This window comes from Boleophthalmus pectinirostris, unplaced genomic scaffold, assembly GCF_026225935.1.
Source record: "Boleophthalmus pectinirostris isolate CB_2022bp ecotype Guang Dong unplaced genomic scaffold, ASM2622593v1 HiC_scaffold_5, whole genome shotgun sequence".
In the NCBI taxonomy this organism is placed as follows: domain Eukaryota; kingdom Metazoa; phylum Chordata; class Actinopteri; order Gobiiformes; family Gobiidae; genus Boleophthalmus; species Boleophthalmus pectinirostris.
Window position 1 is genome coordinate 35080254 of NW_026571404.1, and position 17611 is coordinate 35097864.

At 38.5% G+C, this 17611-nt stretch overlaps 1 protein-coding gene across 1 annotated transcript; it reads right to left on the reverse strand.

Annotated features, from left to right (window-relative positions):
- Window positions 1-8875: 8875 nt before the first annotated feature.
- prorsd1 (prolyl-tRNA synthetase domain containing 1) lies at window positions 8876-14385 on the reverse strand. The gene is made up of 4 exons (XM_020917035.2): window positions 14196-14385; window positions 12373-12498; window positions 10316-10405; window positions 8876-9653 (listed from the first exon to the last, which is right to left on the reverse strand). The coding sequence occupies exons 1-4, from the start codon at window positions 14355-14357 to the stop codon at window positions 9441-9443; spliced, it is 591 nt and encodes a 196-aa protein (XP_020772694.2). The 5' UTR covers window positions 14358-14385; the 3' UTR covers window positions 8876-9440.
- Window positions 14386-17611: the final 3226 nt, after the last annotated feature.

The window sequence follows — 17611 nt, forward strand, 5'->3', positions numbered from 1 at the left end:
GTGCACTGTCCTTGTTTTAAATGAATAATACCAAGAGGGTTAAAGTTCACATTTTAATATGTTGTTGTGAGGGAACAATAAAATACAACACTTGATCTAAATGTATTATGTGTTACGTGTATTTGTTGCAATGAATACCCCATAAATGTGTACTATCCATTTCAAATATAATGCATCTTAATGGATATACATGAGAAACTGTATGTAAATATAGAAATGTAGCTATAATTCCTCACATTCACTTTGACAAACACACTCTTATTCATGCACCAGTGCACATCCACACTCTGAGCTGGGTTTAAACTGCTAACCTTCTGGTTCGTGGGCAAGCGCTCTAACCACTGAGCCACTGTTGCACTGTCTTTTGAGTGTGCGGTACAATGGAAATACAATGCTTCCACATGTTTATTCCAGGCCAAACGCTCCCACATACCACCACACTGCAGTCCAGCTCCAGCTCTCAGCTCAGTGCAGTCTAGACACAGCCTCACACGCTCCATGATTATACAGAGGGAGGCGCGCACACTCACACATGTCTAATGACAGCTTATTTCTGGCCGTCTCCCATGACGACCAGACGGCACTCGGTCGTCAAGGCGATAGAGCTGCACCTCCAAAACCACAGCTGATGGCAGCAGGCAGAGGAGGGGACCGGAGCAAAGACATGTGATATTTATGAACCCAGTGAACGTGAGGTCAGACTTAGTTATGACATTACAGTAGAACAAGATTATTAAAGGTGCACTGTGGAACTTCTGTGGATATGTCATTGCTCTGCCTGGAATGTTTGAGAGTATTAAATTAAACAGCTCTACCTTACATTTATTCAATTACAGGTGGTTTTATAGCTCAAAAACACCTAGGAAGAGAGACAGTCTGTGAGCAAAGTTGCCTCTTCACAGATCTGACTTGTAACTTGGTCTAGTTTGGGCTCCATGAAGCATTTGATGGTAGCCAGGCTGGTGCTACCTAGTGCCTCCACTCAATTTCATTTCTCTCCAGCGACTAGGTCAGGAATCAGAATACACTAGACGGTTTGCAAGTACCCCAGAAGTTGTAGACCGCGCACCAGCCAATCAGTGAAGAGCTGAACCAACCCAAGTTGCGGTAGCAGACTGCATACGCTGTCCTCCTTTGGACTTCCTTTGACAAACTTTGCATTTTTTATTGCACCTTTAATTCACAAGTCTCGAAGAAACGACACTGATCATTGACAGACATGTTCACTCTCTGCTTTGTTTGCTGTTGTGCTGATAATTACTTGGACACCACTGAGCGTTTTGGCGCATTACATTACATTACATTACATACATACATTACATCCTGACCAAATAGCTGCAATTGGTTAAATAAAAAAAGTACCTGCCTACCATCGAGCAAAAGAATCCTAATGCTGTGAGGTCAGATGGTTACACTTTGGGGAAAATGTCTGCCCTCGCAGCATTAGGATGAATCTAATTTGATGGACCCGCCACCCAAAACGTTACACAATGAACCTTTAATCACAACTGAAACCAATTTTCAAGCACAATGATTTCCTCCAACAACAACCTATACGGTTTTATTCTACACAAAATGTACTCTTGTGAGCTTTAAGCCACGTTATAATGTTGTTATCTCCTCAAAAACATACTTGGAGTGTTTTGTTTCATTCACACATTTTTCAGTAACCCTCCAAACCTCAAAATGCTCTGTTCCACCCCTGATATCATGTAGTGATAGTTTTCAAGTTACCAGCTACCTTTTACCTTTAGTTCAGTACAGACTGGCATTTACACGGTTGAAATCATCCAAATAATTGTAGTGTAGGTAAATGGACTTTAAAATCATCAACATCAAAAGGTGGAACAAAGTGTTTTCTGTTTGAGAGAAAAACTCTCAAGAGAAAAACAAAGTATGCCGGATGTGTGTGTTAAACATGCGAATGAAACAACAAAAGCCCGTATGTTTGTGATGAAAAAAACAACATTAAACCACACAGTACCGGTACATACGTTCAGCCCTAGTTTCAACAACCAAAGTGAGTATTAAAAAATGTATTCAGGATTCATACACAGCAACGTCAGTAACAGCTGGGTCCCTAATGAGAAATACCATACATTTATCACACTATTGTCACAAAACTGTCAAGTGAACGTTAACTCGGGATGCTGGCATCTTAAAAAGCTGCACTGGTTTATTCATAGACTTACTGAGAATTTGTTAGAAGGAAACAGGAATGTCCATCAATCACTTGAAAACTACCGCTTCATGACATCACAAGCTGGATTTTGATGTAGAGAAACCGTAGACATGCCATAGTTAATGCCTAGCTGTCTTGTAAAAATATGCAGTCTAAAAACTACTCAAAGAGGTACAGTTTCTTCAAGAAGTTACTCCTACCTCTGGTAATTATAGTAGAGGAAAAAAGAATAATTTAGTTTTTTTTTTTTTTAACTATGGGATTTATATAGCACCTTTCAAGACAAAGCGTTTTGCAGAGCATTATTCATTCACTCCACACTCTGTGATGGTAAACTACTATTGTAGCCACAGCTGCCCTGGTGCAGACTGACAGAAATGAGGCTGCTGATCTGCGCCATCGGCCCCTCTGGCACTTGATTTTCCCAGCGGTGTCCCATCCAAGTACTAACCAGGCCCAATGTGGTATAGGATTTTGACCCCGCGGTGAGGTGATCCCGGGGTCAACATACCATATAGTATTTTGACCCCAGGGTCAGAATCCTGTTATGGTATGTTCACCCCCTATAGAATATTGACCCCCCCCTATGAAAATCTATATTTTATTAATAAAGAACTTGAATTCTACAGAAAAGCTTTTAATATTAATACTATATCTGCAAATGAAAACATATTGACATATTTAAAATTGTTTTTGAACAACTCAGATAAATTTTTTTAAATAACTTTTTATAACTTTTGAATATAAAAAATTACTTACTTGTTTAAACACATATTTTACTGAAAATGAGATAAGTAGTTGTTAAATAGTTAGGTAATCAAAGTGATATATAATGATTTGGAATCGTGTTAAAATAGACAGGGCTGATCAATTGAGTAGTTAAATAGGGGATACCTATGACTATAGTAATGTGACCCCACAATATGTTTATTATAACACAACATGACTAAATTCAAGGTCATTATTCTTACAAACCATTGCCTAAATTGACATTATGATTAAGGATTATCTGAACATAGCAAACTAAAAACCATAACAATGTAAAATACAATATAAAAAGTGACAAGATTGCTATGTATATGCAATTTTAACAATACGTTATATTTACACAAAATACCAAGTCGTTCTCCATCAAAACATTCCTTAAAATACCTTTAAAAATTGTGAATATGTAGCAATATATAATAAAAGTAAATTACATGAAAAATAATGATCATATAAGTAACTACTAAAGAAAAAAGTAAGGGGAGTCAAAATCCTATGGGGGGGTCACTTTACTATAGCGGTATGTTCTCCCCGGGGTCAATATACTATGGGGGTCAAAATACTGTCTCACACAGCCCTGCTTAGCTTCTGAGATGTGATGAGATCAGACTTTCACAAGGAGGTTTGGCCACCAATAAATAAATAAATAAGCAACTTCTGGTAAATCTCAGTCAGGACCACACCCACTGGCTCTTGGTGTAATTTGTCAATACAACACAGGACATGAAATGGACAAAGTATAATAACAATGGTCGAGTCTGTAAGTCTGAAGTCATTAGTGAGTCATGTGTCAGAGCTGGATCAGAAGTACAATATTGTGGAGCTCTTGTGACAATGTTGTGGGTTTAAACAGAAAAGTGCTTTTGTTCTACAGGAAACCATCACAAAGAGAGCTCTGTCCACGTCTCCAAACCGCCCACTGTCTCTGACCCAGGACCACATCTGACATCAGGCTCTCTGCAAGACTCCAGCCAGGCCACACTCTGCTTGTGCTATAGCATCAACGTGGACTGGATACTCATGTGAACAGGTACTGATTGATACTGGAAAAAATCCCCACACTGGACAGAATTAGACCTTTCCTGAGAAGTTTTAGAATTGTCTTGATCTAATCTACTTTATGAAGTCAAGTGGTAATACAGGAAGTGTTCTACTGTGTGTTTAAACTCCATCCATATACCTTCAGTAGAATTTGGATCATTTCAGTCCTGGATTTGTCAAACTTTTAAGTTACAGCCATTGTTATAGCCTCATTGAAACTTTTATCCTCAGTGTACCAGCAGATATCAGAGGCTTTCTCGTGACAATCTCAACTGTACAAAAGGGCAAATTAAATAGTCAAAAATAAAAGGTACAGAAAAACTTAAAGGTACATTGTGTAGCTTTTCTGGTGGAGGGTCCATCAAATGCTTTTCTCTGTGAAGATATTATTGCTTTGTCTGTAATGTTTCATAGTATGGCATTTCTGTCTTCATGAAGACCAAACCAGACCAAGTTGCAGGTCAGATCTGTGGAGAGGCAAGCCCGCTCACAGTCAGAATTCCTGTTTTTCTAAATATATCCAAGCTACAAAACCACCTGTATTTGAATGAAAGTAATTTAGAGCTGTTTAATGTCATACTGTGGAACATTCTAAACAGAACTATGACATATCCATAGAAACAAACAGTGACAACCAAACCAACCAAAAACATAGTGCACCTTTAAGGTTATTCCAGTACTGACAATTTAATCAGTTCAGCTGTGGCTAAAATAGCTGTTATGATCACCAGGAAATGACAGAATTAAGCATCTTGATCTTTGGAGATGTAGATAGCCTTATAAACCAGGATTGCTCAAACATGTGTGAATGAAACGACACAAATCAGGAAGCAAAGACTGGCTTGAAACCTATTCACTCAAAACATTTACAAACAGTATCAACAAACCTGGCAGTGGAGCTCAGCAGTGACCGCCCACACCTCAGTCCAGAAGTACATTTCTCATTCATTTTCCCCATAGAAAATAGAAAAATACTAAAAGTTTGAAAGTTTGAGGCTAATCAGCTCTGTGGTAACGACGATCACAAGACTGTAATAGTATTTCTGTTTCTGAGAGTTTATAAAGGGACAAATGATTAAATCATTTCACCAAATCTTGCGGTTTAAATGTGCTCTCTTAAAACAACCAAGTTATGGATATTAGTTGCACGCAGTTGCTTAGCCTCCGCGATGTCTTTGAACTGAAAAAAAGTGGGAAAAATTAATGGAAAAAGACCATAGTGGAACATCAGTGTTGAGCTCCATGGACAGACTCTATTCACGCTTAGGTCAAAAAGCAGGAAGAAGTTTATAAAGAAATGACAACTTCCAGTGGGCTCTGTTTCTGGTAGCAAGTCTGACAAAATCTAGGAAAAATGAGTAAATGTCCCAGTTTTCTTCATTTACATGACATTGTAAATGACAGACAGAGGGCGCTCTAGTCTTGTGTGTCAGTATCTGCTGCTCCTATTACTCCTGTACCACTGTCATTTGGCTCTACTGCGCATGTCTCCTGCAGAAAGAGCATCTGTCCTGCTGCAAGTAGCAGCTGAAAACGGTACTTGAGCAGCAGAAAGAAAGTTTGGAGTGAGCGAGAAACTTGTGACAACCAGAAAGGTGCGCCATACAACTTTCCTGGAAGTCATTGGATGGATCGATAAAGTCTGGACTTGAGTGAAAACCGAAACCATCCTGTTGGGATTCAGAAAGGCCGGAATAATTCTAACTGGAACTGCTGATGAGTCTGACGACAGCTACACAGAAGAGGAAGCCGCGCTCCACTTACATCATAGATCTATGGTTTATCTAAGGAGGTCGCGCAGAAGTGAAACTGAGGATGAAGAATTCAATGGATTTAGTGATTTAGAGTGAGATGGAGAGTTTGGTAAACTTGTTCTGTTTTGTTGTTTTTGTTATAGTATCTGAAGAACTGTTCATATGTGACGTTAACAGTCTGTTGTTCACTCTTCTATTGTTATTACTATAATTTGCCTTTGAAGCAAATTATAGTAATATAGTCTGATTTTATAAAATAAATTTCCCCCCAAAAGTGCAAATTATAGTCTGGTGCGAGTTATATATGTTTTGTTCTTCTTCATTATGCATGTTTGGGCTGGTGTGACTTATAGTCTGAAAAATACGATACTTTAATTTCTGATCTATGTTCTAATGTTGTTTCCTCATCACAAACAGACCTGGAGTTGTGTTTTTTTTTTCCTTAACACATTTAACACACAACCCCTGCATATTTAGGCTGAATTCTTCTCTCAAACAGAAAACAAGCTGTTCCACCTTGTGATGTCATGTGGATGTGTCATACAGGAAGTGCTCCATTGTGTTTTTAAACTCCATACACCTTCAATAGATTAATTTGGATCATTTCAGCATTGAAATCACCAATTTTACTAAACAAAATGCAAAAAGATAGCTGTTAACTAGACATCATAAGGTGGAGTGAAAATGACTTAAAAGCAGTGAAATTATCTGTCCATTCAGCAAGATCATTTTACTTGACAAGTTATCTTAAAATAAACTACCTCTAGACTAGAATTAAGCATCTCAGAACTAGTAAGTAGATAATAAATCTGAAAACAAGATGAATAACCTGATTTAAGTTTTAAAATCTTGGCCAGACCAGAGAAATTTGCAGTTCAGGTTTGTTTTTGAGGAAGTAACTGCATTCTAACATGGCTTAAAGCTCACAAGAATCAATCAGGACTTTTCAAACAACTCACTCCACCCCCTGTTGTTACGAATGTCAAAAAATGTCACTGATATTAACACATATCCTATTTTCATATCACACGTGTGAACAGCATACGCCTCCCACTCCCTCCCTCACAGCCTTGACCATCACAGAGTCTGCTGACCTTTGACCCCGACCCCTCCACACACACGCGCACCCGTCTCAAATGTCCCCACCGCGATGGAGAAGCACGTAGATCTGTGCACGCAGCCGTACAAAGCCCTAGGAGCGTGTGAACACAGCCCTGGGAACCGCCATGTCACTATGTAGCATTTATTCAGTTGCTAATTTTACGCAACAATGCCACAATACGCACGGGCTCATTAGGCATGCAGAGGACACACGTGGGGGAGGGGGGGACACGGGAGCGGCCAATCAGGAGCAAGAATGAAGACGTACACAAACTTCATTTCAGCGCCACGTTTGTTTGTCCAAAGTTGAAGCCAGAGGTGGGTACAACAGCCAAAAATTTTACTAAAGAGTACTGTTACTTGAAAATAAGTTTGATTTTTATCATTTAAAGGTCCTAAATTTTGGTCATGGGCACATTTTTATGTAGCACTTTTCCACCTTCAAGGCACTCAAAGCACTTTAAAACAAGGAAACACCCACCCATTCACACACTCCCAACCTTCAGATCAGTGGATAAACTCTTGTGAGTTTAAGCCATGTTATAATGTTCTTATCTTCATCCAAAACAGACCTGGAGTTGTTTCATTCGCACATGTTTCAGTAACACTTTATTATTAGTCTGTCTACATCTCCAAAGCTGAAAGTGCTCTGTTCCACCTTGTGATATCATGGTTAACAACTTCCTTTTACCTTTAGTTCAGTAGAAATTGGCAATTCCAGGGCTGAAATCACCCAAATGATTCTAGTGCAGGTGCATGGCGTTTAAAAATGAAGGTAATTTTTAAAGACATGTGTAAATGTTTTACTAATGAAACGAAAGGAGATTTTTAGAGACTGATGTAAATGTTTGTTTTATGTTTTAATGAATGATGTTGAGTGTCTAATTGTTTTAACTCCCCTTCCCTTAGCTGCTCTGGCATGCCCAGGCCAACATTGTAAATAAGAATTTGTTCTTAATGTTTTGCCTGGTAAAATAAAGGTAAAATAAATAAATAAATACAGCAGAGAACTTCCTGTATTACCACATGACATCACAAGGTGGAAGTGAATTTTTGAAAGAGTTTTTTTGTTTGTTTGAGAGAAGAACTAAATATCCAGGTTTGTATGTTAAGCTTACATATTACAGAACTCAGAAAATACCATAATATGAGCCCTTTAATTCATATTGTTACATAAAGCTTTTGGCACTTATAGACTTACTCACAGTGGAAAGAGAAACCAAAACATTTACTCAAGTAAGAGTACTGCTACTTCTATTATAATATTTTTAAGTAAGCAATTTACATGACTTTCATAATGATGAAACAAAACAAAACTATCCTATTATTTAAATTGGTTATAAGTCCTCAAAATGTCGCCCATAACAGGAAGCTGAAATCCATGAAAAATGGGCAATAGACGCAAGACAAAAGTTTTTCCTTCAGAAATAGTCCTGTCAGATTAAGACCCCTTCATGTTTTCAGAGTACATCTTAATGTCACACTACAGCATACTAAACTGGCGACAGAAATGACAGCTACTATTGACCTGAGGCCTACTTCTCCCAAACAGCCGCTAGTGACCATTAATGACGCGTGTGGATTCAGAAACGCACATTTTTCCCAGACCTAAGTGCGCACTATCTGAGAGCGCATGCAGAACTCGGCTCAGGAGCAGCAGAGCCTGAGGAGATGCGCCATGGTCCCTCACACATACATGCACGCACACGCACACATCCACACGTGCACACACGCACAGAAGGGGACAGTGCGTCACGAGTCAGACAGCTGCTTACCTTCAGCGCTGGACACATCCATGAGCGTCACCCATGGACCTATTCAAATATCGGCATCACTGGAGCGAGGTCAGGTCAGGCTGCCGTGTGTCAGGCACGAGGCTTCCGGTGCACGCCTACAAAATAAAACCATGCAAGGAAGTGACAAAAAGACCACTTATGCGATGATAATATTAATGTTTTATTTTGGAAATAGCAGTTTATTCGGCCTTTTTAAGAGTCCTTAGTAAAGCCTTATAATGAAGACTATTGGGCTAGAGAGTCAAATTATAACTAAAAAGCATTTCACTATGCCCCGTGTTCCCGGCAGACAGCGTACAGCCGCTTACAGTGGTCATTATTGTCGTTCTACTCCGCCATCTAGTGGCTCTTTGGGCTTAGTGCAACAGTCCTCTGAAAGGAGAACCGGTTTTAGCTTTGCAATTTATAATGAGAAAGAACAAGATAAAGTTTTTGTTCAGAATAACGTGTCATTGCCTTTTCCAATTGGAATCATAAAACAGCTTTAATTAAAAAATTAAAAACCCACACAAATGATATCAGAATGTTTATGTGCAAAGCCTTACATTTCAAAATATGTTAAAATAAGGGATGACTTATTGATCTTGATGTATTTATTTAGTGTAGTAAAAACATAAATAAGATAAAAAAAAATATTTTTAGCTTGTAAATAAATGCTTAAGTGGCCAAATAGCCAAACAGTTTTCACTGAAGTTTGTGTGTATTTCAGAGCTGCAGATTGTCCTTCATCTCCAGCTGTGGTCAGATGAGAGTGTCCTTTTTACACCGTGTGGTTGTTTAGTTTCCCGTGAGAGTCTGTTCCTACTCGAATTTGTGCAGGATGGGCTCGTGTCCAGTCTCCTTGAGGAAGAGGAGCAGGTCGTCTGGCTTCAGGCCCATGCTGGCAGCATTGGTCATAGGGTGGAAGTAGACCATGTCGTGCCCCCCCTCGACCAGGTCACTGTCCAGGACAAACTTCACACTCTGGTCTTTGTCAAACAGGAGAGAAAGAGCTGTGGCACAGCCCTGACCCACCTGGCACAGAAGAAATCAGAGGGGAAACATTTTTACAGACACACCAAACCACGTCATAATAAAACACACAAACACTAAAGTTGATCAGATTTAATTGTCTTGTCCTTATGTAAATTCATCATTAAATGTGTAAAAAGTGCTAAATGTATGGAAATCTGTGCTGTTGAATGTGATTTTTAACATTAAATTGTAGTATTTTCTTGTTTATTCCCATGTGGCCTTCTATCTGTGTAATCCAGCCATCCAGGTTCCATAGTGGTCTGTGGGTGTAAACTAGTCTATGTGCTCTTATACTTGTTCTGATACAACTCAAGAGCATTCTAAAGCTATTCAGGAAAGCTTAGTTCTGTCCTGTGAATGTGACTTTTTTTTGTAACAATAAGTGCTCAAATGAATAATTAGTTTCTATACTAGTTTTAGTATCAGTGTGTCTGATTTTCAATACTTTCAACAACCCTAAGGGCAACTGAACCACCTCATACTTTTTTCTAGTTTTTCAGCAAAATAATACTAGAAATATATGAAGCAGCACAAATCAACCTCTTCTTTACCAGAAAGAACCAGCAATGACACAAAGAACATGACATAAAAAAAAATCATACAACACTGGCAGTATTTTCAGTGTTTCATTTGTTTTTTCTGTGTTCTGATCTTGCTCTCACCTTGAGTTTTTCCACCATGACTGCTTCGTCTGCAAAGCGCAAATTCCCACTGCCTACTCCCAGCTTCTTCGCAAGGTCATTGAGGTTCACCTGAGGAAAAGAGAACGCCACCACTGGACTTTAACAAACTCAAATTGAAAGCAGTAGACCTTGACTTTTCACTACTTAAAAAGGGCCCATATTACGCTAGTTCTGTTCTATGTTATAATGTCGTTTCTTCATCAAAAACAGACCTGGGGTTGTGTTTTGTTTCATTCACACATGTTTAACACACAAACCCTGCAGATTTTGTTCTTTGCCAATTGCCAATCTCTACAAGACTACAGATGTTAACTTGAAAACTACCACTACATGACAACACAAGGTGGAAGAGAGCATTTTAAGTTTTGAAAATGCAGACAGACAAATAATAAAGGATTACTCAGACATGTGAATGAAACAAAACACAACTACAGGTATGTGTTTGAGGAGGTAACAATATGGCTTAAAACTCACAAGTGTCCATTTGCGTCATATAGGACCTTTAATGACCTGATGTAAAATAACTTTACAATGTCAAGGTCAAAGTTAAATATTCCTTTCCTTTCTAATCTAACTCGTTTGCACAGTGGGTCCTCCCTCCCCCCTGGGGCTTTGTGATTGCAGATGAACTCTCTTGTCTGTGACTGATGAGCTGTATGCAGTGTTTTCAGTCTACAGCATGAACTCAATTCACTTCTGAGGTGTTTAATCATTGAAGTTTATAAGAAGTGCAAACACATACAGTGATAACATTATGTAACAAATGATTTTAAAGGTTTAGTTTTAAGCACATCATTTTACTTCAATTTCAAGTCAACATTTGGTATTTCTTCTAATATATTGTCGGGATAAATAACTAGGCTTAGCTATTTTGTATAATCACTTCCGTAATTCATTATTGTACTGAGGTCATTTGAAGATAAGGGCTCTGATCACAGCTGTGAGACTCATAGATATATGTCAAGACAAATGCAGGATATTCCAAGCTATCTAATAGCAAACTAACTAAACAGGACAAGAAATACTGATAGGGATGATGACTTTTTAGCCAGATAACACCCTGGATGGAGTCTGATTGGACTGTCCAACGTGCCAAGAGGCCTGACTGGCCCGTGCACCAACAAAAAGGCGCCAAATCTAAACCATGGTCGCCTCCCACTATAGTTTTCATATAAAAATCATTGTACAGGTGTAAACATTGAGTCTCTGCACGGGAATGTCGGCACAGACTCCTTGTACAAGTATGACTTTCTAATAGTGGAATAAGGAAATGATCTGGACTTTATTTCTGTTTCAAGTGTATTTTTTATCTAAGCAGAAACTAACAAATACAAGACGAAAAGGTTGTTTTCCTCAACAATATTCATGTTTTTTTTTGTTGTTTTTGTTTTGCTTTTTAAAAAAAGGTGCACTTTGTAATTTTTCTGGTGGACAGTCTGTGAGTCTGTGACCTGCTTGTTTCCATGGAGACGTTAGATGCGAGCCAGCTCCATGCTCACTTCATATTAGATATGTTCATTTAAATACGGTTTACTGGGTGAAACGTTCTTTGCTTCCCAGATCAGATATGGATTAGAATTAATGCATGTCCTCCTTAAACACTTTTAAAAATTCTTGGGGACCAGGATTTCCAATTTTCTCATATATGCCTCAACTTTTAAAGGTGCACTGCGCAACTCTTCTGATGGAGTCCCCGCCATCTGATTGTCTCCACGGAAATGTTATTGCTTTGTTTAGAATGTTCAACAGCATAGATTAAACCTATTTTACAAGGGAGACAAGCAGGTTACAGCACGACACTGCATTACAGGTCAGATCTGTGGAGAGTCGCCCCTATTCACAAAAGGAATTATTGTGTTCATGAACAATAGAAACACCTGTAATGAAAAAAAGTGCATCTTTAAATAGAACAGGCCTTACTGTGTTGTTTTCTTTTTATCATGACCTATTTGCTCAGCGAACTGAATAACTGAATAATATTATTAAGAACTCCAAGTCATTTCTTTGGCTCCTGTATAAACAAAGAGCATAAGTACCTGGCGATCGTGCCTCGCAGACACCAGCCACAGACTTTTCTTCTTCTTGTCCTTCAGGAAGAGGTTCTTGGACACGGCCCCAGTCACTCCCTGAAGGTGAGGCATCATCTCCTCCACAGTGAACACCTGCAAGGGCCAAGGAGGAGGAGGACATGACAAGAGGTTGTACAGACACAGATACAAAACATAAGCAGAAGCAGAACATCTGGTCATGTTCTGTGGCTTACTGCACCATTTTCCTTTGACCACTCATTAAAAGGTTAGGTAATGCAACAAAGCAGGTACTATTCTCGAGTAAATAGTTAACATGATCAGTTTGGAAGAGTAGGTGAGGATTTTAGCCTGTGTCAATTTTTTTTATTCATTCACTTTTCAATTAGCAACTCTCACCTTTTTGTTGAAAATCAAACACCTAAACAGGGCCGTGACTGTTCGTATTGATCACAGGCTCCTGAAAATGTGCTGTTTAAATCAATTTATTCCACTATATTTTTCCTTGAGTTTTCAGATGATCTTAAAAATTGACAGAGTTTGCTAATGTGTACATGCATTGTGTAACCATGGCAACTATTGAACATTCCACCATAGAAGACCATGTAGAAAACTCCCGCATGATGTCAGAGCAAGTTTTTTTTTAAATTATTATTATTGTGTAATGTTGCATGAATGTTATAACTATTTTAAATAAAATAAAATAAAATAAAATGCAGGGTGTCCCAAAAACTGACATCATTTTGCAGGCCAATAATTCAGTTAATTTTTTTTCAAATAACCTCAACTTTCACAGAATGTATAGAAACAGATCAAGATTTTAGATTTAAAGTTTTATTTTGTTCTGTATTCAAGTCATTTTGCATCTTGAAATATGCTCCCACACAGTCACCCAAGTCACTCTGCAGTGTGCCAGTGCAAAATTTGGAAAAACACCAACTGGCAATCAAATTTAAACTTGGTACCAAAAATGTAAAGAGGAAAACTGCTTAGGCAGGGCTAAAGGTTCTGGTAGACCAACGTCAACACCAGAAGAGAAGGTCAAGCAAGTTTGTGAAAAACTCTTGCGAAGCCCCAAGAAGTTTGGAAACCCAGATTCTTCAAAAGACGGTTTGGCGTACTAGATCCGTTAGCCCTGCATAAACAGCCTTCCGCTTAAAATTTTTGGTACCAGGTCCAGATTTGTTTGCCAGTTGAAGTTTTTCCAAATTTTGCATTGAAGGCTGCACAGTCTTGTGTTCGAGCAGATTCCAAGATGCAAAATGACTTCTCTTTGGGAGTGATCAGCTCAACCTGAAAACAGAACATTAAACATTAAATATAAAATCTTGATCCGTTTCTACACATTTTGTGAAAATTTGCAGTTATTTCAACAAGAGTTGTCAAAATTATTGGCCTGTGAAATGATGTCAAAATGTTTGGGACACCTTGTATTTGTATTCTATTTAAAGGTGGCCTGTGTAACTTTTTGGTTGGGGATCCGGCACCTGCTTGTTTGTATGGATATGTCATTGCTCTGCCTGAAATGTTCCACAGTATGACATTAAACAACTCTACCTTTCATTTATTTAATTACAGATAGTTTTATAACTCAAACATATTTGTAAAAACAGGCATTCTGACCTGTAACACGGCCTGGTTTGGTCTCCATTACAGACAAAACAATAACATTTCCATGAAGAAAAGCCTTTGACGGACCCTCCACCAGAAAAGTTACACAATGCAGCTTTAAAAAGAGGCGAGCAGCTGTAGTGACACGTTGGTTCATTCATTACTGTAAGTGTTCAGGGAAAGCTCTTGGGCACGTTACTGTTTTGGAAATGGGAGTTTACCGGCGGGTGCTCCACACAGTTGGTCTGGATGTTCAGACTCTGCAGATACTTCTCCAGCTCGGCTCGCAGTTCCTCTGACATTCTTGAATCTTTCTGATAAAACCGCTGGAAACTACAGAAAGAGAGTTGGAGCCGAAAGCGAGACGTCCTGAGCAGCTGCATGCGCACGCACCACGACGCACGCTGAACACGATCCTTTTCCGTTTTGGGCGTGTACTGTTGTGGTGCAACACTGCCATCTACTGGAGAAAAGTTTAAAAGTTTGAATATAATACTTTTTTTTTCCTTTTAATTGACATGATACACATTTAATACAGTTAAATAACTTACAAACAAAGCAAGATAATACAATATAATAAAAAAAACAACAACATTGGCATAGGTATAAACTTAAATTGAGGTAGATAATCATACATACGAGTGCAGGAATCATACAGAGAAATCAATACAAGAAAACTGAGGATGTGGTTAAAGAGAGAATCCTTATTTTTTGTAATATTGAGTAATTTGGTAGATTTATTATTACAAATACTTATTAGAAAATCATTCTTAATGTCTAGGATATTGATTTTAAATAGCAGTCTGGAATTTAACAATTGGATTTATGAATGTGAAATTTTCCCAGCAGAATGAACAAGTTTACAGTATATTCAATTTTTATAAAATGATAGAAGTGGGTCATTATGTTTGAACAGTCCAAATAAATTCTTTTTGCAGAATAAGTATACCTATTTTTGGAAATATAAACGCTATCTATGTTATGCATTCTGTTTTGCAAGCAGTCAGAACATGCATTTGGTTCATATTTGCAATTTTCCTGATGTTTTGAGGTGTACAAATCATTAAAAAATATATTTATATAGTCACAAACACTCAGTCGAGGCAGAAATGATTAAGATATAACAAAAATATGAAGATTTATTGTGGAACATATAACCATTGAAACGAAGCGTCAACCCAATCAACCCGGGATTGACCACCAGTCTATGGCCCTCCATGTGGTCTACAGCCGCATCTCATTACTCTTTCCTCGCTTCTCCCTCCTTGATTAATCTCCTTGATTCTGCAGTAAATAGTTGAGGAAGTCCCACCCACAGAGGAGACAAAACAAGGAGAGAGGATGTAAACTCCTCACTGAGACCAATAAAGTTAGATTCTTTTATCTGATGTCCTCCTGAAGCCTCCCTCAGGTTTATTCCTTCCTTCTGTGTTTTTTTTTAGGATGCCAATTAATATGACACATCTGATTGACAGCTGAAAATCACAGAATCAAGGAGACGAATCAAGGAGAAGGAAGCGAGGAATGAGAAATTAGACGCCGCCCATGTTTCAATATGCAGTCATACATGAAAAAAGTTTGGACACACCTGCTATACAGCTACATTTCATATATGGGTAAAAAGTGCATTCGTTGACATATTATTTTCACACATATACTCTGATGTGGTTGACAGTTCTTACATTTTACACCTGGTACATACAGTGACAGTGCTGAAGGTCGTGCTGTCATAGACCTATATTAACACAAAGCTCTGACGCGTTATGAAACAGGCGTCTATAATGGAAGTGTCCTAATCACACTGACCCAGAACATCAGGCTGTGTATAGGACACAGGCCGATCAAGGCCAGAGGGCAGTAAGGCTTTAGGTCAGCAGACAGACACACACAGACACACACAGAGGCACGCACACATCCTGTACTTTCACATATTGGGTTAATTTGACCTACAATGTCTTCTGGTGAAAGAAATGTTGTCCATGAGTTTAATGTCTCTGTCTTTTTTTTTTTTTAATTGACGTGATACACATTTAATACAGTTAAATAACTTAAAAACAAACAAAGACAATAATAAAAACACTAACAGAATTGGCATACGTGTAAACTTAAACTGATAATCACACATACAAGTGCAGTGATACAGAGATATCAATACAAGAAAACTGACAGTGGTTAAAGAAAGAATCCTAATTTTTCTGTAATGTTCTGTAATTTGGCAGATTTATTATTAGAAATACTGGTTAGAGTTTGAAAATAATTCTTAATGTCTAGAATATTGATATAGGCCTGGAATTTGAGAATTTGGATTCATGAATGTGAAATTTTCACAGCAGAATGAACAAATTTACAAAATATTAAATTTTATATTATTATAAAATGATGGAAGTGGGTTATTATGTTTGAACAGTCCAAATAAATTCTGACAGATGCTTTTTGCAGAATAAGTTTACCTTTTTTGGAAAGATAAATGCTCTTTCAATCAGGCATTCTGTTTTGCATGCAGTCAGAACATGCATTTGGTTCATAGTTGCACTTTTCCTGATGTTTTGGGGTAAATATAAAATTCTATATTGCTTATGATTGAAGTGCGCTATTATGTTTGAACAGTCCAAATAAATTCTGATGGATGTTTTTTGCAGAATAAATATGCCTATTTTTGGAAAGATAAACGCTCTTTACATCCAGGTCAGCAGACAGACGCACACAGACGCACACATACACGCACACATCCTATACTTTCACACATTAGGTTCATTTGACCTACAATGTCTGAGCGCACAGGAGCTATACGTTAGGATTAAACTATGTGACCGCAAATCAGTTGTGTAGAAGTTAAGAAGTTAAAACAATACTGCGGAATATTCTCCATGGACACATATGGAAAGGAGGAGGACATGACAGGAGATTGCGCAGACACCAATTACTTTAGTTTATTTATTTAATGAGTCAGGGACAGTGCACAATATACATTAGCCTTAACAGGAGAGTATAAATTATAATGTCCAGAGCATCATAACAATTCTGTATCATCATTCACTCCCAGTTCTCTCAGCATCTTAAAAACATCATCCTTATCGAAAGCATCATTCATTTCATTCACTCTAGAGCATCACTCTCTCTTCACTCATCAGTCCACACTATGGGTGCAGGTTTGGATTGAGAGGAGCTGCTCTTTGTTGACCGGCTGGTGCCTGAACTTGCACTTCGGGGTTTTTGCAAACCGTCTAATATATTCTGATTCCTGACCTAGTCACTGGAGAGAAATGAAATTGAGTGGAGGCACTAGGTGGCGCCAGTCTGGCTAGGAATCCAGAGCACATGGAGCAAACCCACCCACACATGAGGAGAAGGTGCAGACTCAGCTCAAACAGGTAAAAGATTCAATAATGTTCTTTGATTGACTTCCTGTTCACCTGGAGGCAGTGATGAATCTGTGTGTATCACACTGATGAGACTGTCTGTGTGAGTCTGTGTGTGTAAGTCTGTGTGTGTAAGTCTGTGTGTGTGAGTCTGTGTGTATCACGCTGCTTCACTTCACTCACCACTGGAGCAGAAGTCCTGGTCAGGAGGAGTCCAGCCACAGCTCAGGATCATCAGACTCCACAGGGGGCAGATGTGGACTATACACTGAGGAAAC